The following is a 24,724-nucleotide window of genomic DNA, read 5'->3' as shown; positions in this document are numbered from 1 at the left end:
GACACGGAGAATTTTATATAAGCCCTGCCGCGTGGAGTATACCTGTTACATGTTGGCATCACAAAACCTCCACCAGAGGATGTAGCTCTTCCGGGGTACCTACTTGTATTACTTCGAGTCCGTTATATGACAGGGACAAGCTCTACCTGCCTGGATATCTCCTTATAGATCCTGCGGATGGGCGGCGTCGGATCGTGTTAGTGCCAGGCATAATCGCCAGCCAACCAGCATGAGTTGGCAATTCCAGATGCATACCTGCTGTGTTAGTCACACTGCATACGCTCAACACGGTACTGTATATCACACGCTAGCTTCAATAAAGCCACAAGCATTGCTTCGGCTGTCTCTAGAAGGATGCTCTGGCGATTGCAGCGGGAATATCGGGTACGAGGCTTGGCCGACTCGATGTACACCTAGGAGCACGAATTACTACTGAGATGGCCAAGGTACTTGATTAATAATAGCATATGCCTCGTATAAACCTCGTTCAACTACAGCAAATGAGACGCTTGCTTATAAATGAGAATAGTATCCCAGCATGGTGTAAGTACATGCGGTGCAGCATGGTGAAATACGCTGTAATGCAGTGCGCCTCTTCTATATGTAGCCTAGGTTCCCTCGTTTACCTTTATGTAGGTGACGGCCTTTGCATCCTGTTTAATAAGTGGCCTGTTCTGCTTCTACTAGGTAGTTGAGTAATCTGCATGTTCTGCCAGTAAACTGCACTCCTGACGGATCCTTGCGTCCTACTTGCGGGATTATAGGCTGGTAAACGGAATTATAGCGCTGGAAAATAGTGTGCCGGCAATCAATAAGCATGATTTGTCCGGGTGGTGAGACGATTATTACAATAGCCATACAGTATACATGTGGCGTGATGCACAACGGAGTAGCTGAAAAACAGCACTTGGCTAACTCATCATCAATCGTGCTTTGACTCCGTAGGTGGTACTGCTTGAATTTTTAATATACTGGGTATTTTCCGATACAATTCCACATAAGCATTACTTAGTACTAATGAATGCTCTATCCGCTCCATGTATGTATTTTCCTGTAAAGTCTTACACAACTTATATGTAGACAAGCCCGGCTGCCGGAAGGGCCAAGCATCAAAGCCCAGGACTATTGTGATATGCGTAGTAAACACTTGAGCTCCTCGGCCGCTGCCACAATAACCTGCAAGACAAGACAAGCAACTTGCATCTACGGTTTACGCCATGCAGTGGGCGATGATTATCCCGTGCTGGCTGTCATGTCATCCTCCAACCGCTGAAACAAGCCAAATGAAGAACATTCTCCCACGTGCTGCCCAGGATCATATGAATCCTTTCCTCGGACCAACACCACCCGGGGAATAGTGTAGATCGCATTTCGGATGCCTATTTGGAACACGCGACAGTAGCGGTGAGCAGCTAATGCGTCAGCCTTTACTACATATTTAGCTGACACTCGTATGAGTAATCACTTCTTCAGCTGAAGATGCTGATCGCCGAGAATGGAGAGCAAGGCTTACAGGGTAGATTCATCATCATCCCTTCGCGTGTATTCGGGCCTGATATCCGTCACTCTTACAGACAGCGGAAGTAAATCAATGATTGCGATATGTCTACCACGTTTAGGTAGCTTAGGTTAGTTCCTTTAGAAGTTACACATGTAGGTACCTATATACTACAAGGTGCACCACTTTGATCACCTACCCTAGACTTGCGCCAAAAAAAAAAAAGTTCGCTAAATTATAGTGATCATGACACTGTTGCTCAGATGGAATAACCACATCGCCGAGGGGAACGAATACGCGCATCGCATTTTCTAATTTTCCATTCCAGGCCAGCAAAAGACACAAACGATGGTGATGATGCCTCTCCTCTCTCCGCTCTGCTTCACGATGCCTTCATTTGAAATGCTCTTCTCCACATGCAGCACTAAATACCAAAATGATGCGCACCGAAGACGCTCTGCCTGGACCTCCAACGAAGCTCAATCATCTGGGCGTTGACTTCCGGCAAATCGTTGCCGTCGATCCAGCAATTGCTCGAAACGAGACAAAAACGTCCACGCATCTCGACATGATTCGCTAGGTATAGATTCACTTGGACCCAAACTCTAGGCTGAATCCGCGCTAATGGACAATATTCGCTTTAGTCATGCCCGCTTTAGGCAGTGGCCGATGTTCAAGATGGACAGCATTGAGTGATGACCAGCTTTGGAGCCGGTTGAACCGAGAGCATACGAGCCCTCACAAGGCTTGCAGTCCACCGATATTGACGGGCAGGCTATTTTAGCTCGCGCGCACAATTCCAACATCCTGTTTGCACCTCTCGTCAACTCGGAACCAGCGATTTACCAATTTCTTCAGAAAACTGTTGCTTCAAATCGCTGCCCGCATTCACAATGAGCGACTCTGAAGATTTCTCCGAGATCTCCTCAACATCCGAAGAGGGCGACCGTCTGCGCAGCCTCCTGAGCCTATGCCCGCGTTATGTTGTCGTCCCCCCTAACCCCCCGGATGGAATCGCTTTTGCCCTGACGGGAAATGCCCAAATATGGGACCACCTGACCGACTTGCATTCGGGCATCTCAAACTGCAAACCAGGCATCTGGAAGGCGGAAGTGAAGTTGGTCGAGGGCGCAGAGTTTGGAAACTGTGATACGGAAGCGTGCCTTCGCTGGGTTGCAGACTTGGACGAGGAGACTGAACTCGATTTTAGTATTTCTCTGGATGAGTGGCAGGGCTGGGACCAGATGCTCAAAGACAGATTTGACGACTCCGTTGTCGAATGGGACGAGGGCATAGCGTGGAAGCATGCTGGAACCTACTATGATGATGGCGGGCTTTTCAACGTCATTTCCATGGCATATCTCACCCGTGAAGCCGCGCACATGGTCATAGAGGGACGTGATCACGAGGAGCTCGAAATGGACGACGACGAATATTCCGGCTACCTTGAGCACGTTACACTCAACGACAGCCCCATCGACGAGGAGGATTCCCTCAGAAATGCAGGCTTCACATTTGGAGGGCTCCACTGTAAGTTTCAACTGTTCAACAAGCCTACGTTTTGCATGCACGTATTGTATTTTGTTTGATATATAGTGCTGACGTTGATTTACTGCTAGTTGGGCAAGACTCCATCGGCGGGCCACCCGGTCTCGCTGTGGCTGAGAAAGACGGCCAAGTAGTCGCGATTAAGCTTTTTATGGATGATGATGAGCTTGACGAGGGGACTCCCTTTGACAGCCAGCCTGGCAAGGTTGTCTTTTGAAGGTGATGCATGTTTGCCTCTTTCAAACACTTTTCTTTAGTGCGTTTCAACGAGCAAAGTCACACTTATATTTATCACTGCACCATGAAAGAATTGGTTAATACGGCAGTACAGAACGCTTTCAAATATTCAAGTACCATCTATTCTACAAGTGGTTCGTTTCTGAGATGAGATGACCCAAAAAATATACACTGCAATGCCATCATGCAAAGCAAGCCTGACACGCCAACCATCGGAATGCTAACCATCACTGGCAATCATTTGAGCAGCTTCTTCGGCAACATCATAGTCGTAAAGTTTGCGCGTCGGCTTTATCACAGTGTTGGGGAAGAAGCCTATATCAAGTGTCAGCGATTTCAACAAAGACTTTGTGTGGTTGCGTGTACCGCAATGTGTCACCTACTGAGCAATTTGAACATCGTGTACATGGCATACTCTCGGACGACCCCCATGTCGCGCTTTGAATTCTGAATTTTTTTCGCATTTTCTAGTATCTCCGTGACGCGTGGCTTTCGAAGCTCCATGTATTGTTTTGCGGCCTTGATCGCGGCTTGCTTCTCAGCGTCTGGCTTGCTCAGATCTGCCCGTTTCATCTGGTGTGCCAGGAATAGGACAAACGATTCGCAGTCCTCTAGTGCTTGTGATACACCCTGACCCGAAGTCGAGGGCAGGGCATGTGCTGCGTCTCCAAGCAGGACAACTCCGTCGCGTTCCCAAGTTGGGAGCGGTGGTGACGTCCATGTGGGATACATGTGCGTAACGCGCTCTGATTTTATGACTTGCTGGATGACGGGATCTTTCCACTGAGCGTGCCTCTCTCGAAGCTGTCGGGAAACATCGTCCATGTCGAGTGTGCTGCGATCTGGGCATTCTTTAATCTCATACGTGGACCACCAGGCCAGTGTTTCTCCTGGCTTAGAAGCGAGGTATGGATTATCACGGTTGGGATCTGAGGGGTCGCTGTGTGAATAAAAGTACCCAAAGAAGCCATTGCCTCCAAAGATGAAGTTCATTGACCCTTTATCGACAGACTCCGCTAATCCCGTTGCCGGCATGAAACCTCCAATCCCGACAAGGCCTCTATTAAACAAAAAGGAATTAGAATGCAATGAGCGATGCCTTGATTGGTTGTACTGGCACTTACTCGTAATGGGGAGGATATCGGTCTTCTGCCACCTCCGGAAACAAAGCCCCTTTGGCAATTGATTTCACACCGTCAGCACCAATCACGATGTCAGCCTCTACTGGCTCGCTTTCGTCGACGAAACGGACAATGTTTCGTCCTTCAGGATTGGCAATGACTTGCGACACGCGCTTGGTGATGATATCCTCTTCTGGAATGCGAGTACGTAGAGACCTCCAAAACGAATGGCGACTGCACGCTACCATGTTGAGATCCTTTGAAGCCTCACCTGACTTCCTGGCGGTGACTTCATTGGAATCGATATACATGAGAAGATTCCCATTCTTGTTCTTGAAGTTGGATCGCGTTATCACATATCCGTCACGAGTGACTTCACGCAGAAGCTTCCCGTCAAGCCGCTGAAGGACCCTGAGGCCATTGGGTGCGATGCCTAGTCCACCGCCGACGATGAGCGTGGAGGAATACGTCGGTCCTTGCTCTCGGTCCTCAAACGTGACGTCTTTTCCGGTGTCGTAGGCCTCGTATATCTTGATATCGAGGTCTTGGGCAGAGTCGTCGCCTTTTAACAGATGCTTTTTTAGTTCGAGGTATACTGTAAAGCCGGAAATGCCACCACCGATGATGGCTATCTTCATTTTGGACGAGGAAGAGAATGAACGCCGGGCTTATATCCTTCTTATCGAGTCAACTATAGGACAATGCCCTAAATGACTTTACGATGATGTTGAGAAACAACAAGAAACAAAAAACTCTGACGACGAGCAGGTATATATAGCTATGCTACTGATCCCATGACATTGCGGATTCGCAATCCGTATACGTAACACAACATTCATCTTGTTTCATCGGTAGCAAAATGGCACCTTAATTTAGCTCGCACAGTATATCTCGGGAGAGCTTCATAAAGGGCGGAGCCGCTAAATCGCAAAGCTAACCATTATGAGCTTAAGGAACTTCCAAGCTTGAGGCGCGCACAGGCCAGACACGCATCCTAAGCCCAGATTTGACTGAGAGTTTCGGTCCGCTCAAGTTGGCTATGCCGGATTTCTCTGCAAATCCAAGCCAAGTGGCGAGAATTGCTCTCTTACCAGCTCCCTCAATATTGAGTTGAATGCTGCCTCGACGCGCCCACTTGACGTGTTTGCTCTAGTGGCTATGCCCAGCCACCGTCACGGAAGTGCCGTGCTTTGAAGATTGAAGACGGGAAAGCAATGGAACATGCCCAAAGAAGTCGGCACCAACAGAGGGCTGGCCTAGTATAAGCCTCTGCAAAGCCGTGCAATGCGACAATGGTGGTTCGTTTTCATTGACCCTAAGCAGCTCAAGTCGCTTCAACGGGGTAATTGCGAAGAATATGGGCCGCCACATCGGCAAAATACTCGTGAGATGGCGCCGAAATGCCTGCGAAGCCTCCCTTTCGAAAGCCTTGGAGCATATTCACTGCCATCGCCCTCTGCTGCGAAGACACGCTCCACAAGGCAGCAATCTTTAATTGCTGGACCAGCATGATGGAGCCGCGGCTTGGCTCAGGGCCGGACTTTTCGCTAATCATCTCGTGTGCAGACAGGATTGATTGTGTGTGTTGTTGAATGCGCGCATCATATAAAGATGCTGTGGGAGAAACCAGGTGTAGGAGGCGAAGTACAATGATATTGGCAGCATCGTAGAATGAGACCAATGCCGCTGATGGAATATCAGTATATGGCAGCATGAAATGACGAGCATCCAAAGATGTCGTAATATCCTGTTCAGCTTCAGAGACTGAGGCGCTTTGATCATCTTCTCTCCGAGAGGTATAGAGCATGGCTTCTGATCTCCACTCGTGCATTTGAAGCCTTGCGTCCTGGATGTGATTGCTGAGTTCGGCTTGCAGCTGTCGCATGTGGTTGACATTAGATGAAATGAGATCATTTGCCGTTGACAAGCATCTTAGTACAGCAAAGAGAACGTCAATCAGGTTGTCAAAGATTAGCTTTGGATGGATCTCAAAGGGAACCGTCGTCCATTGCGACGAGGCAAAAGGGTGAAGCCTATTATCAGACATTGCCGCGACGAACTATTAGGGCCTATTAGCATTGCAACGTGAGATGCCAAACGTGCAAAAGAGAGGAAACAAACGCACCGTCTGCAGCCGCAAATGCCTGAATATCTGATGCATAAACCCGTCGCGGCAACGATCTGGCCCTTGAGCTTCCAGTAGCGAAGCCGCACCGTTGACGTGCGGCAGCCATGCCTTTGGGCTGGTTCCGGCCGTAGTTTCAAAGTGGATGAGCATGACAGCCGCGCATACCGTGCTTTCCGGGGAATATAGAGATGAACCCGAATCATCAAGCGACAGCAGATACCGCAAGCTCTGCAGTGCCCTCATGTACCATCTGCAAGCCTCGGTCTTGATGGATACATCTCCAGTAACCGTGCCGTAGCTGAGCATGGATGCTGCGCGGATGGAGCACTGGACGGGAGACGGGTTGGGAGAGGTGAGAAAGCCGGGAAGCTCGTGAAGCCAAATCTTGGGTGTACCGTGAGGAATGGGCAAAGATGGCCGAGCCCGGCCGAAAAAGCAGTCGATGAAGTGAGATACGAAGAGCTGGTCAAAGGCGTCGGCGCGAGATGGCTGCCATGACGGAAGCTGCGGCAAATGCACCATCATCGTCTTGTGTGACGACGCCGACTTGATGGTTGTGACAGCAGCTGATGATGAATCACGCAATGAAGCATCAGGGACGACTGTGTGGACAAAGAAGGCGTCTGTGCGGGCACCAGGACATTTCAAGCCCATGCCGAGGCATCGCAGGCATTCGGGGAGAGACTGGTCGCACTATGAAGCATTTGAGCTGAGTGTAAGTCGACTTCTCTCATGAGCAGTTGGTTGGCTGACCACGGGTATAGATGGATGAGAATGCGCACCTTGACTCTGCGTTTCCGACATGTTGCGCAGCCTCTGCTTCTGCCGGCGACATTGACCATGACGGTGATTTGAAATGTTTGTCACCTGTAGTCATGAGACGCAGGCTACGCTGCTCCGTCTCGATGGGATGGATGGGTCACCTCTTCTTCACCATATTTGATTCGCTTACTGCGCTGATGAATAACAGCAATGGCGAGTGAGAGATGCAATGAGCAACGGCCACGATCCGATGTTATTCCGCGCTTGGCCTAGAAGCCATCCAGGATCGCCAGGGGGGGAGCCTGGATTGGCTGTTTTGCCTGTCCTAGTGACGGATCAAGGCAAGGCAGAACGAGGCAAATCAAAGTCACTTGAAACATACGCTCTCATCATTGCTAATCCCAAACTGGATTACGGTGAACAGCTCATTCATTCATCCACTGCTCGCTATTTTCGCCCATCATTGAGCTCGCAGACCGACAGTTGCTGGCAATCTCGTCCAATGAGCGGCCGCAACAGGGAGCTCCAGTTTCTCCAACGAGGCCTCCACTTTCAGCCCAGACGATAGACGCCCATGGGCTGGTTGCTCTGCCACGTCACTTGGGGGGGTTCAATTGGAATCGGCAGGGCTGTTAGGGAGAGCGAAAAGTGGAGCTGGAGACGGTCAGATGCATCTTGCGTTCTTCACAATTTTGGGCCGCCAAAGGGTTCATTTCACGAACATTTATGCGTGTATGACTGGCTTTTGTTGTGTTGTTTCTGCGTCTCATACCCCACGATTCCATTTAACAGCTGCAGGTCGTTTCCGTTCCTTTATTTTTCTTCATCTTTGCTGTTCTGCATCTCACACGCGTTTATATACCCCTGAAAGCCTAAAATCAAATCTGCACATTGACTCATTGTTTACAATCAACACACCATGGGGGAAGACAGCCTCCTCTCCGTCATATTCAAGGACAAGAGGGTCAAAGGCAGGGCCATCAAAGCAGCCACCCAGCTCTTCGCCAATACCGCCCCCATCGTCAAGACCATCGAAGCCGGCGCCGGCCTCATCAAGATTGGAGACACGCTGTCCAAGGCCAATGAGCTCGCGGGCAGGGTCAATGACTTTGCGCCCAGGGCGAACCAGATGGCCGATGGGCTCAACAGGTTCATCCCCGCCATGCAGGTCATGGGCCAGTCCGTCGCAGACAGCGCCCGGATCTTTGCGTACTTTAGCATGATTGCAACCACAGTCCGGATCGGCATGAACCTCGTCCAGACGTACCAGGGAATCCAGGCGCTACAGCTCATCGCCGCCAAGCTGCAGGACATCTCAGCCGCTCTCCAGGCGCAGACGGCGCTCATTGCGCAAAAGGAGTTTCCCGACTACGTGCACAGCATGATTAGAGAGCGGCTCACTCAGACGTCGGACGATCCGTCTCGGGATCACTGGTTCTTCCTCTGGCACCCGGACGACGACTGGTACCCCAAGTTTTTCCATCTGCTGGAGGAGAAGCCGCTGGGGTCGAGATTCTGCGGCTACACGAACCAGATCGACTCTGTGTTTGTCTTTATGATTGCAGCGCGGCGGCGCATCTCGGAGATGGAGTACAAGGCGCGGCGGCGAGGGCAATCCATCCGCCCAACAAGGCTGCACCTCCTGGTCCCGGCATATCAACCCGTTCTCATCGCAGAAGCACTCCGGATCCCTGAAGAAGTTGGCGATTTCGTCATGGAAGGACGCATCAACAGCAACCGAGAATTCGTCTGGCTCAATCTGCCCGACGACCAGCGGCATTACACCCTAAACATTGGCCAGTGGATCCCGCCGAATCCGAGCTGGCTGGGCTGGGCGGCGTCGAAAATCGGACTGGGCGAGAAGCCGCTGCGGCTGCGGACGCCGAGAGCTCTAGGGGCCAGCCAGATACCGCTAGAGATTGAGGCGACGCCGCTGCCAAAGGATGAGGACGACGACGGGAGCAGTACCCTGGTCAATCCGTCGATAGCGCCATCGGAAGCTAGTTTTCGGGAGGACGATGACAAGGGCAAGGAGAAGAGCAAGCGACCATCATCAACGCCATTGCATCAGCGCGAGAGACGGCATCGCAGCAGCAGACGGACTTAGGGGGATTTGTATAGAAGGGAAAGGGAAGTGCAAGCAGGAATAAAGAGAAGGGAAACCGGACATGGGCAGGGCAGGGAAAGGCAGGGCATTGGGCTATTATGAAAGGACAAGGTTGCACGGATTCAAGGCATACACACCACTCAGTGGATTTTTCTTTTCTCGTACTTTTCTTCTTTTACTGATTCCCCTTTTGACACAAGTTGGAGGCAAAGACAGCATAAACGAAAGAGATCTGGCATCTCAGCGTCATTTTTCGAAACGAACAGAACGATATCATCGGCTTGGAGATATAGATTTTTTTTTGAGCATTAGATTGCAAAGTCATGAAACATTTGTTGAGGGCATATATATGTATATATATATATATATAATATATATATATGTGTGTGTGTGGACTAGAAATATCATATGACGGCGGCATTTCTGGTCATTTTTCACTTGATTCAATTGATTCAGCTGTCAGTAAAGTGAGTCGCTGTCCCTGCTTGTGGCTCATATATCTTGAAATCACTTCACCCCAACTCTACGAAAAGCTCTTGTTCCTTGTGACAGACAAAAACGTCAAACTCCACAACTGCCGCACGTCGCTTTCTGTTCCGCCGCTCGCGCCAAGAGGAGAGAACTTGAAGTCCTTTGCTGTGCCATTCTTACCACCGCTATACGTCCAGCTCCAGACCTCAGACTCGAGCTGCTGTGAGTTATCCTCAATGATATCCCATAGCCTGTTGTATGCCGTCTTCAGCGCAGTGTACACGCCATTATTGCTGCAGAATTGGGGTATTGCAGTTGCGTTTGTGATGGACGATGGAATGTCCGTGACGTTACTTGAGCCGTGGCAGCGCTCAAGCTGTCGCTCGAATCCTTTCGCCGTGAGTGCCAACTGCCAGCTCCAGACGACGGTGCCGTGGTAGGCAGTGTTGGTGAAGCCTCCGATGAAATCGTTGTTGTTGGATAGTGCCGGATTTGCGACGACGACGCCGATTGGGGTGCTCAGTCCGGCTGGGAATGGACGGAGGATTGCGTTTGCCGAGGCGTTGATAAATGTTGTGAGCTGTTCATCGTCTGTGGCGTTGAGCAGATAGTGGCGGAAAGCCGTGTCTGTGTGAGTGATTGGGATAACCTCTGGCGTCGTTGGGCTGTTGATGGCCAGCCCATAGTCTATTATCATCCCATCAGTAGAGTAGTTCGATACTGAGTCGCCATTCGTAGGACCGTCGTAGAATGTGCTTTTGCTTGTGTACTGCGCCAATCTCGCAACGGCAGTTTCCGTAGTCATGTTGTACTGGAAGAACTGCAGTGTCTTGTCTTCCCATATTTTGGCTCGCTGAGCTGCGATTGCGGCCCAGGTTTGCGTCATCGAGTTGTTGGGATAGACACTAGGCATGGCTGCTAAGCTGGAGATGGCATACAGGGCAGCAGGAGCTAAAGCGCAGTTGACGTCGAACGGAATGCGGCCATTGGCGAGGCCATAGGGAGAATCACGCCATTGGCCGGCGTTCTGGCCCGGTTTGAGAGTGAGGAGATTATCCACAGTTTGGTTCTGCTCAAACGCGGCTGTAATGTTCATAATCTTGCTGGCAGTTGCGTAGCTGAGATCTCCCCAGGTCAGATTCAAATTATCGACATTGATAGATCCAGCTTTGGTGTCCAAGAGTGGAGTGATTCGATTCGGCGACGAGTTAAAGTATCGCGCCATCAAAATGGGAAGATAGTAATCGGTATCAATCATTTGATACGTGAATCCGGCAGCTGTAGACGCGATGCCGTTTTGCAGATTCACATACGTGGCATAGTCGCCAATAGTTTCTTCGTGAGAAACTGATCCATCTCTTCGGTTTACGCGTTCGAGTGCTGCTCCAATAACGACTTCGACGGCTGAGCTGCTGAGGACGGGTTGAAGGAGAAGTGCGGAGATCATGCTATCGCGGCCAAAATAAGTGAGGAAACGCCAGCCGCCGGCAAGAAGTTTCTCGGTGTAAGAGAAGAAGGAAAGCGATGAGACAGTCTCTGGATGTTGCTTGGCGAGGGATTGGGACTGCTCGTTTAGAAGCTGGCTTGGTGTGAGTTGCGTGAGTTGAGGGTAGTTGAAGGAAGCTGAAAAGCGGTACAATCCAGCGCCAAATCGCAGCGTTGTGTTGTCGATTTGAATGTGGTTGTGGTTGTTTTTCCAGGGCACAAGAGTAAAAGTAGTCGTTGTGACATTGTCCAGCCATAAACGAGATATTTGGGCGCCCGTCTTTTGGAACTTGGTGACGTTGATGCCTGCTTGAATAATAGGACTGAGGTAGCCTCCTTCGGTGAAGTCGCGTATGTTTCTCACGCTGCCTAGAATTGCGGTTGGAAGCTCAGCTGAATCATTGAACGAGAGGACGCCCTCAACGCCGACGATGGGGTTGGCAGAGCCTTTGCATTTGCTTTTACTGTAGACCGGACCCAAGGGGGCTCCCAACGTGGAATTGACAAGCTCAATGGCGAGGCTGCCAGCTTTGCCGCTCTGGGGCTGGAAGAGTGTGCAGACGCCGCTGTTGCCAGCAGGCCAGGCAACGAGGAACCGGGGCTTAATGATGGAGAGATCGCTGCCGGGAAGAGGGCTGGTGACGACGGCCTGGGCATCAACATGGCAGTCTGAATAGAAGTAGTCTTGATAGGGAGGATCACTGAGATGCTGCGTTCGGGCTGAGCATGATGGCCATGATGACCTGCTGCTCGACTGAGTGTCCTGCGCAGTGATGGTGCTGCTGTAGCTCACGAGGAGCAGTAACGGGGCGACGAGCTTTTGGAGCATGTTTGTCTGCTAGATGCCAGGCATTGGCCCCTTGGTCTTCAACAAGATCCAGCACAGCACTGCCGGCAACATGTCGCCTTTAAATATCGATTTCCATTTCGTTTGGGTCTCATAACCATCGCGCGCAGTCCGTCTGGGAGAGTCACCATTCGGGCCTATGAATTTGACCAAGATTGTTAGCACAACTTTGGGGGATCTGTGGGGGATCTGAGGATGATCCGAGGGGGATCTGTGGGGGAGAATTGGACCACCTAGGATCGGAAAATGGCCGAGAAACGTGCATGATTGGCGTGGAAAAGTGCCTTTTTTCCTGATTCGGGCTTCTGGGCGAGCTCAATTTGAGCGACGATCCTTCGGTGCGAATCGAATCAATGCAGCGGCGAAGTTGCAGCGGCTGCTTGCCAGGACGCCGTCTCGGAGATGGAGCCGTGAGGAAGAAGTGAATGGCTGTGGCGGAGAGGATAGAATAGATGAATGAATTGGGCAACGAGAAAAGAGACAAAGAGAAAGGATCAATAGCCTTTTTTCCTTGTCTGCTGTTCACGATGGGCTGCAGGTTGGTAAAAACAAACATGAAGAATGCTGGTGATGGTGATGGCCCGCACTGCGTTATCGATGGCAGTCAGGTGACATTGAAGGGACTGGATTAGCACATGACTCTCTGCGTGTATTATGCACCTTATTGCATTATTGTAACCTTCCTAATCGGCACCTGGACTTTTAATTTTATTCAGCTCTTTTTTTATATACATTCTTTTTCTTACTACCAGTGCCTACCTATGTATCAAGTCTCATACATGTAGACTGTCACATGCACGAATCCGAGTCCAAGCTTTATAGGATCTCCAGTCACTCTTTTACTTCTCCCCTGTGAGTAATCATACCAGACACACAGAGATTGGCCTTGACATTAGCAACAGAGACAGACTTGAAATAAAAGATTGCACTTGAGCCTCCTGAAACCACGTATAAATAAAATCTTTTCAATTGTCACGAAATCTATCTAGTCTATCAACATACTCATACTCTATCCTCTGCCAGCAACAGACATTTGGCATCGCCCATGTCTGCCTCGAATACAGGTCAAGCCATTAAGCAGAATCAAGACCTAGGTCGACGGTTAGAAGAAGATATTTACGGAAAACGTCAAGAGTTGCCAAACCTACCAAGAGCCCGAGCAATCGCAACACCAACACCCTGGGCAGAGTTTGGGTTCTGGCCAGTAATGATGCGTCCATCGACAACAACCTGCTCCTTCCAGAGTGCATCTGCCTTGACATAGGTGCCGCCAACTCGCCTGATTTCGTCCTCCAACAGAGCAGGCATGGCTTCAGTCAGCTTTATAGCGTCTTCTTCCGCGTTGCTGAAGCCAGTGGCCGTGCGACCACTGAGGAGCGGCTTCCCGTCGACGATGGCATTCACGAGAGCGATGGGGCCATGGCAGACAGCCGCAACAATCTTGCCGGCATTGTAAAACTCCTCAATGAGCTTGATGGAGTCCTTGTCGTTGACAAGATCGAACATGGGCCCGTGACCGCCGGGATAGAAAATTGCATCGAATTCGGATGCCTTTCCGTGAAATTCCTTGAGGGCTACGGTTTGCTCCCAGAGATGCTTCCTGGTTTCGTAAAACTTGACTGAGGCATCGTCCTTGAAGTTGTTGACTGACACTTGGTCGATTGGGGCAAGACCACCAGCAGGGGAAGCAACAACAATTTCAGCTCGGGGCTTTGCCTCATCTGGGCCAATCAGGTGGAAATAAGGCCGGGCAAACTCGGGCTGAGAATTATGTGTGAGAAACGCTGAAGTTTAAGGAAAAAAGGGCTGGGAGGCTGACCAGATACCACCCAGTGGGTGCACCGTTGTTCATCGTAGCTCGGCTGGTGAGAACAAAGAGGATTCTAGGAGCCATTTTGAGTGTTTTGGGTGGTTGTAAATTGGATTTGATGTTGATGGTAAGTTTCTAACAAGTGATTGAATCAAATGATGATGGAGGATATCTTTTTTTATGAAAGTCTGGTTTTTGCTTCACTTATATACTTGCCAGACTCGACAACATGAAGTCTTCGCGAAGGACCAATATCACTGCATTGATGTCATAACGTCAACCGGTTTACAACTATTGCAACTCTCTCTACGTAGATGCTCAGTAAGCAGAGCCGCTAAATGGAATCTTTAAAGACATGATTCCATTTACACTCCATTGCACTCCATTACACTTGAATTTCTACTCTAGTGCCTCAGTATGTACTATAACACATTGTTCCTGTTGCTGTCTTTGTCTGCTTTCCAAGCTGGTGGGGCAGAGCCGCACACGACGGAACTTGCCGCATCGGGCGACGGGACTGTCCTGCATGCCTCAGAGACAGCCTTTGTGCTTCCTCTCGCTAAATAGTGGACAGACGCGGAATCTCCCTGTTCCCAACTGTTGCTCTTGGATTTGATATAAAATGAAACCATGTAAAGCACTGCGCATCCCGTTGTTTAGCCCAGGAGCTCCCTGCGTAGCTTATACAAGTCTCGTGCTAGTTGAAGCCTAGCTTCAGTTACCATTTTAGTATATATATATATTAGTTGGTCACTCTACACTTCAAGTCTGCGTATGTTTCTGCAACCTTTGCTGCTACATATTCCAGCTGATATTATTACCATGGTAGTAGTCCACCTTTTACTTTTATTCTACTGTCTCTACTGTCTCTACTGTCTCTACTGTCTCTACTGTCTCTACTGTCTCTACTGTCTCTACTGTCTCTACTGTCTCTACTGTCTCTACTGTCTCTACTGTCTCTACTGTCTCTACTGTCTCTACTGTCTCTACTGTCTCTACTGTCTCTACTGTCTCTACTGTCTCTACTGTCTCTACTGTCTCTACTGTCTCTACTGTCTCTACTGTCTCTACTGTCTCTACTGTCTCTACTGTCTCTACTGTCTCTACTGTCTCTACTGTCTCTACTGTCTCTACTGTCTCTATTATATCACAGTCATCAGACACAGCTTATTACTTGACACCTTTTCAATTAGCCATCTATTCTTTCTCAACCTCTTATTTGGGCGATCAAAGCACTTCAAGTCACACAAGCAAATTAGTTTCGGTATCATTCATCTCATCCCTAACCTGAGAGTGGGTAAACTAGGCTTTCGCCCACGTAGTCCCCTCGTTTTATTCCTCTTCATCATCACTCTCAGCCTCGTCACGTCTCTGAATCCGCTTGCCTCTCTAAGTGGAAGGTGTTGGCGAAGCCTGCGAGGCACAAGCGGAGCTTATTACACTGGAATGTGTAGAATCCATGACTTCGTCTTCATCTTCATCAGCAGGATCAGTTGTGCGACCACTGCCCCCTTCGGCTGCAAATATCGACGCCTCCTCCTCAGTCAGATGGCCGACTTGGTGCGCAATTTTGCGAAGAGTCGAATTGCGCAAGTAACTGCCCGGTGTTGCCCAAACCTTTCCTACGCCATCGATGAGGTAGTCCCGCCACCAACCGGGAACGTCGTGGCGTTGTCGCCTCAGGATGCTCATACAAAACGCAAAGTACAAGTATCGTGCGGCCGGGCGAAAGTCGTTCTGGAACTGCAGCGAGCGTCCGTGGAGTTCAGAGCCTGATGGCAGCGCCAGGGACCTTTTCTTGGCATCAGCTTCATAGAGCCAATAGACCTTCCAACCGCTGGTAGATGCTTGGCCGTTCTCCTGGTCTCCATCAGGTACAATGACCAGACGGGCCTCGTCCAGCGCCTGTTCATACACCTGGTGTATTGGTATGCCATTTTTTGCTCCCATCAGGTGGCCATCCTTATCGTTTGAGGGGCCAAACAGGTGTTGGGCAGAAGGTTCGCCCACATTGTATCTAACAATGTGAGCTGCTTTGATAAGGCTTGCATCATGCCATTGGCCTGAAATGGCACACCAAGCGGCATGCCCATCTGCAGCGCCATATGCTTTAAGCACTTTTGCGCGAAACCTTTGTTGAGCGTCTGCATCTCGAGGTGCAAAGAGAGACAGTCTTGCCCCTTCAGGTGTCTTGTAGCGGCTGATCAACAGATCAAGGTAGGCCCAGTCTGCATTCTCACGGTCTTGCCGCCAAATCATATCATCCAGCATCCTGCCGCTAAGCTCGTGGCGTGAGGTCCGGATAACAACGGTATCTCCTTTGAGGGATGTGATTCGGCGCTCCAATTTTTCAATTTCAGACGTGAACGTTTCTTGGGTGATGTCGAGGTTCCCAGCATGCCATTCTCCGTTGAGAATGCCGACGACCTGTTCGGCTGCGGCCAGCTCTTTCTCCTTGTCTTGAAGAGTGGCCTCTATGATTGATTCTGCTGCATCTCGATCCCTTTCTACCATCTGCTGCTTTGCCGGAGGGGGGCATCAATGGTCAAATTGGAGAGCTGCGAGATGTTGCGCTTCCCACCACGTAGGCCCTCGACTGCTTCCTGAACTCGCTGTGATACTTCCTTGGGCAACTTGCTTCGGATTTTCGGAAGCGCGAGTAATTTGGCTCCTTCATCATCATACTCCCGGATGTTACCGGTGCTGTGCGGCGTTGGGGATTGTGCAACAGGGAGGCGCTTCTTGGGCATGGATGGACCAGCGGAGGCAGGCTCCTTGGGAGATGGAGTCGAGGGCTCGGCGCGTTGTTGCACCTCTTTTGGCTGGGATTTGTTCGACCTTTTGTTCTTTTTCGGCATCTTGGCGGGAAGAGAATGGGCGATACGAGTGGTGAGACTGCATGTAGATAGAAGCTGGTTAGAACAAGGCCTCTGGCCTAATCTGTGGATGACCTGATCTGTATACTGACCTGTAAGAGAGGCAATGGAAAATACCTTGCAAAAGGCGCTGAAGGCAGGGGGAAAACAGTCAATTGTGTGAGTATGGATGGATGTCTTTGAACGGGGGAGAGTTCAAAGACTGCCTTTTTAAGTTTCAACGTTGTTTTAAGATTAAGTGGGACTTGGCTTCACTTTAAGTTCAATTCACTGCCACTTTGAAAAGGCAGTGATATGTACATGTATACATTCATCCACCTTGCAAAGCATCCACCCGTCCAACACCTCATACAGCTGCCTACTGCTGCCACCACTACTGTACAACTACTACTTCTACTGCTTCTACTGTTTCTGCTATGACTGCTTGTTGTTCCCCGAGACTCTGGAACCTTCTGTACTCGGCCGCCACTGCGAATGTGAGGCTGATATCCAGCTCAGTGAATGACGTGTGGAGGCGAATACACGGCTTCAGTAAATTTGCGGCTAACACAAACATCCGGCTGGGTGAATTGACCATATCCAAACTACCCAGTACATAATGACAGCTAGATACCTAGCAAGGTAGGTTGGGATCTCGCCTCTCCTCTTTACACACGTCTACCTACTATAATGTAGCTACTACATCATCTTCAACTACAGCGACTACGACAGCTACAACAACCACGTGATTTAGAAGCAGAAACCAGTGTCCAGCTTTTGAATCATCCATTCTCTGATTTTGCATTCTCAGCCTATCAGCTGGGCAATTCAATCACAAGAGCGTCGCAAAGATGCTCCGATTCATCCTCATCCTCGGCTTCAAACTCGACCTCGACCTGTTTCTCTCATCCACACCATCCCCATTCGCATCCTCACCAAAACTCCAATCCTCAGTCAACAACGATGGGTTGGCACCGCAACCGAGTCACTAGAGAACTGCGCATAAAAAATCATCCATGTCCTCACCATCTCCAACCTCGATTCCTTCGTCTTCAACAGAACCGTCTGGCGCACACGGAAATGTACCCTGAGCTGCAAATTCGGCAGCATCTTCCTCAGTCAAGTGGCCTCGTCTACGCGCAAGCTTTCGAAGAGTTGGCTCTCGTAGACAGGAGCCCCCAGGTCTTTCGCTTGCTGGGCCATCATCGAAACAAGTTTGCCACCAACCAGAGGCCTCATATCGCTAGCGTCGAAGGATACTCATACAATAGAGAAACAACAAATACTGTGTAGCAGGATCGCATATGCCATTGGCCAGGCATGACACACCAGGCGAGCTGGCCGCGTTCCGCGTCGTATGCCAGCATTCTGCCGTTAGTCTCGTGACTAGAGGTTCGAAACACAATTGTATCCCCCGTGAGAGTTTTGATTTGGCGTTTTATATTGGCGCCATCCAACTGAAGCGCCTTAATCGCGGCGTCAAGGTACCCGGTGTGGTATTCTTCATCAAAGATACCGATGAGCCGTTCCGCTGCGGCTTGTTATAGAGAGCGTTTTGATGACGGAATCTCCTCCAAATTGATTAATCTCCGTCAAATACACGCATCCAAGTGTGCAAATCTTCTAATATTTGATCAACGCATGGTAATACATGCTACTAAAGCTTGTCTCTCGGAGATTTGACAGCGTCAGCAGCTCTGAATCCATCCTGATAAATCGTGCTGATGACGAAAATTTTAGCTTTGGAGATATTGCTGTGGGACTGTTGACGACATGGAAAAAAGCAAAGTACGATAATACAGTTGTGCTGATGCGTTTTAACTCTTCATTTGACTCTGCGCTGTTGATGGATTCCGCATGTAGCGTTTGTTGGGACTCGCATCAAGTACAGTTACGCGTACGTACCTAGTCGAAAGACGATAAAATTCACCTTGAGGAGCTTTGGGGGCTTTGTAGAAAGTAAAATGATAAAGAAACTTTACAGCCATTGGCGTGTGACTCCATCATACCCGCTTCTTCTTCTATATCCACCACATCTACTACCAACGTATATATTGCTGCTACCACCTCCCTTGCTTCTTCCACCTTTCTTACTTCTAACCCTCCGCCATATTAACAACATCCGCTTAAATCCAGCATATCCATAAACATTCATCACAATCACCATGGATTTCCCCCCTCTGGATACCCCATCCATCGACATCCATATCTGCTATCTGGAACGTCTCATCCAGAAACTAGAGCAACAACGAAGACGTCGAATAAAACACCTGCAATGGGTGCTATACTTCAGCTACCCCGACTATGAGCCCCGCAAAGACTATGACAACTACGACGACCTTAAGCATTACAAAGGCCGCAGCGGCAATTATCCCTACTGAAGCGATTGTAGCCACAAACCTCCTGCATCTACAGGCCATTCTATCAAAGCTGCAGCTGCTATTCCCACCAGTCTCCTGTCGCCAACGATCCGCTGAATTCTCAAACGCCTCTGGTTTCCGTCAGAATTTACTTTGGTGTTGGGAGTTGCTTCATTCTTTTTGCGGACACTCGCTCTCCTCCTCCGCAGGTTCAACGTCTTGCGCAACTTTGCATCTACTTCCGATGGCGATTGACTCCTCATTCTGCTCTCAATCTTCGCTGTCATCCAGGCATGATGACAATTCGGAAAGGGAACCACTCCCTGGGAATTATGTTCCACACTACATGTATCCTCTGGGACGTCTTCAGGAATATGGACGCGATGGCGTCTTGCGTTCAGCCGCGGCGAGTAAAAGGTGCTACAACACATATATTGCATCTACAAAGATACAAAAATGATGTGCTCGATACAATATATACAGATAGACAGACTACAACTGTATTAATAAAAAGATGCCCATAGACTTAGTGTTGCTTTCCTAGCCGTGCATGTATTTTCCGGCTACCAATCTTGACTTTTCCCCAGTACACCGATCCAGCCACGATAGAGCTTATCCTATATAGCTCGAGATGGGCACATCATCCGTTCATTGGGTATGCGTCTGAGTGAGTTGGCGGCAGACCGCGCCAGATACCTTCAGCTACTTGCGCCAAAGCCAGCCGCCTAGAGTAAGACGACGACAGCTGCACAGTCAGAACCAATGGCAGTAGGTACTACTTCAACAAGATGCGAGATGGTGGGGGCTATTGGCCGTGATTCACACATTCAACCGGGGCTTTCTTCTTCTGTGGCTGCGAGGAAATAACATTTCGCCGCATCTCTCTGTTAAATCCTCTTGCCATCTCGTGATCGTAGCCAGCAATTAGTTGTCTTCATGTCTCATGCTGTTCTAAAGCTAACCTGTGCTATATTCTCACCGTATTCAATGCGCGGGGCAGCGCTTCACTAAAATCAGACAAGCCCGTTTTCATATTCACGACTTAGTTACCAAAAGATTTCAGCGCAAGCCTTGCGAATCTGACCTCTTCTTTTCCCTGCAATTAGCAAGTTCCCCCCCTATCGCAATATGGCTTCCTCCCTCCTCAGCCTCTTGGGCCTCGGCCCCAGGAGATCTGCGCCGCCAGTTGTGCCGACTGATGAGGTCGTGCCGGTGCATCTCTTTGACGACACGGCAACGCTGCGGCGCTATACGTTGATGTGGACCTTCAGGTTTGACGACGTTCTCGATGCCGATAAGCTGGGCAATGCGCTCTCTGAGCTCTTCCAGATGGAAGGATGGCGGAAGCTAGGCGGTCGAATTCGACGCAGGGTAAAAAAATAGCCGCGCGCTGTTTTGTTTATCAATGACAATCATCGGCTAACTGACATCAAATCAGCCTGATGGATCGGCTGAGATTCACATCCCATGCCCCTTCACAGAGGAGCGACCGCCGCTCTACTTCACAAAGGCGAGATTCGACATGCGCATGTCCGAACACCCCGAGGCATCCACGCTGCCGACTGCCCCAGATAACTCGAAGCCGGCGACGTTCCCAAGTCCTCGCAACTATCAGTCATTGGGCCGTGGACCTGGATCGCCAGCTTGTATCGATGACTACCTTTATTCCGATCTTCCGCAGTTTGCCCTTCACGTAGTCAACTTCACAGACGGGACATTGGTCTCCATCAACTTCAATCACATCGTCAGCGACCTCGCCGGCCTCATGGCCATCATGAATGCTTGGCAGCTCGTGCTGGCCGGAAAGCCGGAAGCGGTGCCTCCATTCAAGGGCCTCTATGAAGATTCCATGGCTGGTCTTCACAAGGCGCAGACAGCGGAAAAGTATGTCCTGGCCGACAAGCAGCTTTCGGGGTGGAAGCTTGCGGCATTCGGACTGCGGCTCGTGTTTGATTACTGGTGGAACTCCCCGATCGATTCGAGGCTGGTTTGCGTCCCCAAGAAGACGATGGATGCTCTTGTTCGGGCGGCTCAAGACCAGGTGCCACAGTCTGTGGACACCAGCAGCAATGGAAATCCGGCTCGATTCATTAGTGAGAATGACATTGTTGTAGCGTTGGTCACAAAGGTAGTCGCTCAGAACTTACCCCCCAACCGCCCCATTACCGTCCTGCAGGCTGTTGATCCTCGCAGCCGCGTCAAGTCAGTTTTCGACCAAAACGCCGCCTATGTTTGCAATGCTCCTGCTGCCGCCTTTCTCTTGTGCAGCAGCCAGGAGGCAGTGGACAAGAGCATCGGCGAACTGGCGCTTGACGGGCGAAAGGCAATTCAGTCGCAGGTCACGGAAGAGCAAATGAAGGCTGTAGCCGTGATAGCAGGCAAATCCATGGCGAACACCGGGAATCCCCCCATATTTGGGGAGAGCAATATGGCCTTGGTGGTGTCTTCCAACTGGAGCAAAGCCAAGTTTCTGGAAAAGGTGGACTTTAGTCCGGCAATCGTCGAGAGCTCGCAGAGGGATCGCCCTAGGGGGAAGCCGGGCCATCCAGTTTATTACCATTCTCAGAGCTTAGAGAAGGGCAGCTTGACTACAAACGTTGTCATCATCATGGGCAGAGACCTAGAAGGGAATTTCTGGATGAATTGTGCTCAACCAGCCCATGTCTGGCCAGTGCTGCTAGGACTGCTGGAGAAGTATGCATAGGTTCTATGGTTTGACAGCTCACAGCCTGCTGCTCAGTGTAGGTATTTGCTGCCATGATTTCGTGTTATTAAATGGCGTCTTTCTGATCTATTAAATGTCTATAAAATATCTAAAAATACAAAAGAATGGGCATGGCCATCACAGCTGCTACCAAGTAGAGGCTGGCAGTGGCCATGCCGGCTCCATTCTTGGAGGATCCAGTCTTGGTAGGGCTAGCAGTAGTGGTGCTTCCTTGTGCAGGGCTTCCAGTCTTAGCTGGTGCGTCGCCAGAACCCGTGGACTGTGAGCTATCAGAGCCAGAGTTAGAACCGGATCCAGAACCAGAGCCGGAGCCGGAGCCAGAGCCAGAGCCAGAGCTGGAATCCTTGACGCCTGCCGCAGTAATAGTATATACAGTTCCATCGCCACCATTTGTATAAGTAAACACGGATCCACTAGCAGGAGCTGTTACTGTTCCCGCAGCGTTGCTCAGTGTAGCCGTCCCGCTCTTGGGAAGGTTGGTTGGTTTGTAGTAGGTGCTAACTCCGTCGAGAGAGTAACCGAGGCTGGAAATGCAGTCGTAAGTGTCCAAGTAGCTGCCGCAGGAGTCAAAGGGGGTATTAAGCTGTGACTCGAGTTGAGAAACGTTTGAGAGGCCAATAAGCGTAGGATCGGTGTCAGGGCAAATGTTGTAGAACCTGGGTAATGGCTTATGATTAGTATAGAACGAAAGATGGAGAAGAGAGAGAGAGAGAGAGAGAGAGATCCATGCTTACGATGATAGAGCTCCACTGATCTCACAGCAATCACATCCCTGAATCTGCTGAAGATTGTTGGAGGCGTCGGGCCCGTTTGCGTTATTTGAACATGTTGCAGTTTCTTGGATGGCGTCTTGAATGGCGAGGAAGACCTTGCCCAGGTTGCAAGAGCATGCATCGGCAGCCTTGTTGGGTGCCGGGAAGTATGGCACGGGCAGCTTGGCGATGGGGCAGTTGAGGAAATACTCGATGATGTACTCTTGATATTCGCACTCCCAGACTCGGTTCCAGCAGGATGCGGAATAGCAGTTGTAGTTGTCAACGTAGTTCTGGCAGCCGCAAGCCAAGATTTCCTGCTGGCTATTGTCCTTCTTCGCCTGGGCAATACATGAGCTCAGGTTGTCATTGGCCTTCTTTTGGCAGCTCTCGAAACCAGACGCATCAGCACAGCCAGTGCTGGTTAAAGTGGCCTCTGTGGCGGCGAGAACCGCCGTAGAGAGGAGAGGGAGCAAAGCTAGGCGATGCATGATATGTTGATGCAGGTCTGGACACTTGTACGAATAGATGAAGCAGAGGCAGGAATAGGAGATAGGAAAAGAAGCTTAAAAAGTAGAATCCAGCCAGGGCTGGGCCAACTACAAGCCAGAGACACGCCCTTCTCGTCATTTCGGCCGCCTGTCGCTCGGCCTCCAGAGTCAGCCTTGGACTGCTTCCACCATTGCCCAACCGGGCCAGCTGAAAAAAAAGAGCTCCATTGCCAGTGGATACTTACATTGACTGATTTCCAAATCCGAGAGTCACCCATGTCCCAAACGAGCTGCCCGGGGACTTTGGAAGAGCCGCATTGCTGCCGAGCGATCCGTATTCCGCACTGAGGCCCGTTATCGAGGTGGCCTGTGGCACGACGAGAAAGCCCCCAGATTAGCGAGTTGGCGAGGGCCACGGGATTGGCCAGCAGGGAGGGGCCGCAATCTATGGCGTATCTGCTGTTCCTAGGCCATGCCGTTTTGGCGGATGCTAAGGCGGTGGCTTGGTTTGGCTCGGGTGAGGCGCGCGGAATTCGTTTGATGCTGGCTTGATGACTTGATGGGTTGATGGGTGTGGATTCGTTGAAAGACTGCCTGTTGTTGATTAAAGAGAGCGGTTAGCCTTGCCCCCTGAGATTGCCGAAGAAATATGATGGATGCCGTGCAACGCTTACGAAATCAGTGTTGCAGCGCAGCACTCGTCGAAACGAGGCGAGAAATGTCTTGGACGAGTCGGAGAATGGATGATGTCTGTGTCTGTGTCTGTGTCTGAGTCTCTTACTCTTCAAATTGCCGTTTGCTTGCTGCAGCTGCACATGATCTCGTCCCTTATCGCTCGCGCATTCGGATGCTTATCGATTAATCATTGATATCGCACCTACAGTCTACAACCGTAATCTCTGGCATCACTAGTATAGAAAACTTTCGTACAACAAAAACCTATTCTGCCTTGTCTGTGGCGCTGCATGGCATCCCGTCATAAAAATTCTCCGTGGGATTCGGAACGTCGGATTTTTGGGTAGCAATATTTGACCGATGACTGCTATTGAGGCTGCAGATTTTAGGTTGCGGTGTGTGAAAGTAGCTTATCGATATTTTGCTGTTTCGGGCAGCATTACCCGGGGCTGGTGAGATTCGGCAGAAGAAAAAGTGAGATTTGACAGCAGGATGGTGGTATTAATAGGTATACTTGGTGTATCAGGCTTCACGCAAAAACTGCTGGTCGATTTGTACATTAGAAGCACGGTGTAGACTTTACGAGCAGGAAAGGGTTTTAATTAGAGGCGTTGATCATGGACAATTTAAACTTGGATTTTAACTCGGAATTAACCGTGAATGATCAGCTCAGCTCCCTAAAAGCTGCTGAGATAATGTGGATCTGATGAGCTGCGAGCCCCAAGCATATGTCGCTCACTTAATCATCAGTCGCATTGAATCATATATCGGTAGAAAACAAAAGAAAAATAAAATATAATAAAAGAATTAACCCACAAGGTTTAATATAAAGAATGATATGAGGAGGAAATG

At 50.0% G+C, this 24,724-nt stretch overlaps 10 protein-coding genes across 10 annotated transcripts; 4 read left to right on the top strand and 6 right to left on the bottom strand.

The window, feature by feature from the left end:
* The first annotated feature begins 1,841 nt into the window (after nucleotides 1–1,841).
* On the top strand, nucleotides 1,842–3,342 carry TrAFT101_000278 (uncharacterized protein). Its single transcript, XM_024910878.2, has 3 exons — nucleotides 1,842–2,078; nucleotides 2,143–3,028; nucleotides 3,118–3,342. Exons 2-3 carry the CDS (start codon nucleotides 2,392–2,394, stop codon nucleotides 3,261–3,263), a joined length of 783 nt encoding a protein of 260 aa, XP_024764483.2. The 5' UTR covers nucleotides 1,842–2,078; nucleotides 2,143–2,391; the 3' UTR covers nucleotides 3,264–3,342.
* A 161-nt stretch (nucleotides 3,343–3,503) lies between these two features.
* Nucleotides 3,504–5,042, bottom strand: TrAFT101_000277 (uncharacterized protein; the record flags this gene model as incomplete). The annotated part of the gene is made up of 3 exons (XM_024899189.2): nucleotides 3,504–3,598; nucleotides 3,667–4,343; nucleotides 4,408–5,042. The coding sequence occupies 3 exons, from the start codon at nucleotides 5,040–5,042 to the stop codon at nucleotides 3,504–3,506; spliced, it is 1,407 nt and encodes a 468-aa protein (XP_024764482.2).
* Nucleotides 5,043–5,728: 686 nt separating this feature from the next.
* TrAFT101_000276 (uncharacterized protein) lies at nucleotides 5,729–7,374 on the bottom strand (the record flags this gene model as incomplete). The annotated part of the gene is made up of 3 exons (XM_024899235.2): nucleotides 5,729–6,463; nucleotides 6,530–7,225; nucleotides 7,315–7,374. The coding sequence occupies 3 exons, from the start codon at nucleotides 7,372–7,374 to the stop codon at nucleotides 5,729–5,731; spliced, it is 1,491 nt and encodes a 496-aa protein (XP_024764481.2).
* Nucleotides 7,375–8,213: 839 nt separating this feature from the next.
* TrAFT101_000275 (uncharacterized protein) lies at nucleotides 8,214–9,401 on the top strand (the record flags this gene model as incomplete). Its single annotated transcript, XM_024905855.2, has 1 exon — nucleotides 8,214–9,401. One exon carries the CDS (start codon nucleotides 8,214–8,216, stop codon nucleotides 9,399–9,401), a length of 1,188 nt encoding a protein of 395 aa, XP_024764480.1.
* Nucleotides 9,402–9,763: 362 nt separating this feature from the next.
* TrAFT101_000274 (uncharacterized protein) lies at nucleotides 9,764–12,756 on the bottom strand. The gene is made up of 2 exons (XM_024905854.2): nucleotides 12,438–12,756; nucleotides 9,764–12,341 (listed from the first exon to the last, which is right to left on the bottom strand). Exon 2 carries the CDS (start codon nucleotides 12,184–12,186, stop codon nucleotides 9,925–9,927), a length of 2,262 nt encoding a protein of 753 aa, XP_024764479.2. The 5' UTR covers nucleotides 12,187–12,341; nucleotides 12,438–12,756; the 3' UTR covers nucleotides 9,764–9,924.
* A 521-nt stretch (nucleotides 12,757–13,277) lies between these two features.
* On the bottom strand, nucleotides 13,278–14,098 carry TrAFT101_000273 (uncharacterized protein; the record flags this gene model as incomplete). The annotated part of the gene is made up of 3 exons (XM_024910877.2): nucleotides 13,278–13,294; nucleotides 13,353–13,965; nucleotides 14,024–14,098. The coding sequence occupies 3 exons, from the start codon at nucleotides 14,096–14,098 to the stop codon at nucleotides 13,278–13,280; spliced, it is 705 nt and encodes a 234-aa protein (XP_024764478.1).
* Nucleotides 14,099–15,192: 1,094 nt separating this feature from the next.
* Nucleotides 15,193–17,034, bottom strand: TrAFT101_000272 (uncharacterized protein). Its single transcript, XM_066125966.1, has 2 exons — nucleotides 17,008–17,034; nucleotides 15,193–16,909 (listed from the first exon to the last, which is right to left on the bottom strand). Exon 2 carries the CDS (start codon nucleotides 16,526–16,528, stop codon nucleotides 15,404–15,406), a length of 1,125 nt encoding a protein of 374 aa, XP_065982063.1. The 5' UTR covers nucleotides 16,529–16,909; nucleotides 17,008–17,034; the 3' UTR covers nucleotides 15,193–15,403.
* A 2,000-nt stretch (nucleotides 17,035–19,034) lies between these two features.
* Nucleotides 19,035–19,250, top strand: TrAFT101_000271 (uncharacterized protein; the record flags this gene model as incomplete). Its single annotated transcript, XM_066125965.1, has 1 exon — nucleotides 19,035–19,250. One exon carries the CDS (start codon nucleotides 19,035–19,037, stop codon nucleotides 19,248–19,250), a length of 216 nt encoding a protein of 71 aa, XP_065982062.1.
* Nucleotides 19,251–20,273: 1,023 nt separating this feature from the next.
* On the top strand, nucleotides 20,274–22,365 carry TrAFT101_000270 (uncharacterized protein). Its single transcript, XM_024901680.2, has 2 exons — nucleotides 20,274–20,600; nucleotides 20,668–22,365. The coding sequence occupies exons 1-2, from the start codon at nucleotides 20,358–20,360 to the stop codon at nucleotides 21,931–21,933; spliced, it is 1,509 nt and encodes a 502-aa protein (XP_024764476.1). The 5' UTR covers nucleotides 20,274–20,357; the 3' UTR covers nucleotides 21,934–22,365.
* Nucleotides 21,937–24,004, bottom strand: TrAFT101_000269 (uncharacterized protein). The gene is made up of 4 exons (XM_024899139.2): nucleotides 23,872–24,004; nucleotides 23,443–23,791; nucleotides 22,689–23,357; nucleotides 21,937–22,610 (listed from the first exon to the last, which is right to left on the bottom strand). The coding sequence occupies exons 3-4, from the start codon at nucleotides 23,195–23,197 to the stop codon at nucleotides 22,043–22,045; spliced, it is 1,077 nt and encodes a 358-aa protein (XP_024764475.1). The 5' UTR covers nucleotides 23,198–23,357; nucleotides 23,443–23,791; nucleotides 23,872–24,004; the 3' UTR covers nucleotides 21,937–22,042.
* Between the last annotated feature and the right edge of the window lie 720 nt (nucleotides 24,005–24,724).

Source organism: Trichoderma asperellum, chromosome 1, assembly GCF_020647865.1.
Source record: "Trichoderma asperellum chromosome 1, complete sequence".
NCBI lineage: Eukaryota > Fungi > Ascomycota > Sordariomycetes > Hypocreales > Hypocreaceae > Trichoderma > Trichoderma asperellum.
The sequence above is the reverse complement of the archived record's forward strand: the minus strand, read 5'-3'. Positions and strand labels throughout refer to the sequence as shown.

Excerpts from the sequence above, each read along its gene's own strand:
- TrAFT101_000278 (XM_024910878.2), top strand. The coding sequence starts at position 2,392 with ATGAGCGACTCTGAAGATTTCTCCGAGATCTCCTCAACATCCGAAGAG. Across the intron at positions 3,029-3,117 it reads CACATTTGGAGGGCTCCACT|TTGGGCAAGACTCCATCGGC; the intron begins GTAAGTTTCAAC and ends ATTTACTGCTAG.
- TrAFT101_000274 (XM_024905854.2), bottom strand. The coding sequence starts at position 12,186 with ATGCTCCAAAAGCTCGTCGCCCCGTTACTGCTCCTCGTGAGCTACAGC.
- TrAFT101_000272 (XM_066125966.1), bottom strand. The coding sequence starts at position 16,528 with ATGGTAGAAAGGGATCGAGATGCAGCAGAATCAATCATAGAGGCCACT.
- TrAFT101_000270 (XM_024901680.2), top strand. The coding sequence starts at position 20,358 with ATGGCTTCCTCCCTCCTCAGCCTCTTGGGCCTCGGCCCCAGGAGATCT. Across the intron at positions 20,601-20,667 it reads GCGGTCGAATTCGACGCAGG|CCTGATGGATCGGCTGAGAT; the intron begins GTAAAAAAATAG and ends ACATCAAATCAG.
- TrAFT101_000269 (XM_024899139.2), bottom strand. The coding sequence starts at position 23,197 with ATGCATCGCCTAGCTTTGCTCCCTCTCCTCTCTACGGCGGTTCTCGCC. Across the intron at positions 22,611-22,688 it reads ATCAGTGGAGCTCTATCATC|GTTCTACAACATTTGCCCTG; the intron begins GTAAGCATGGAT and ends GCCATTACCCAG.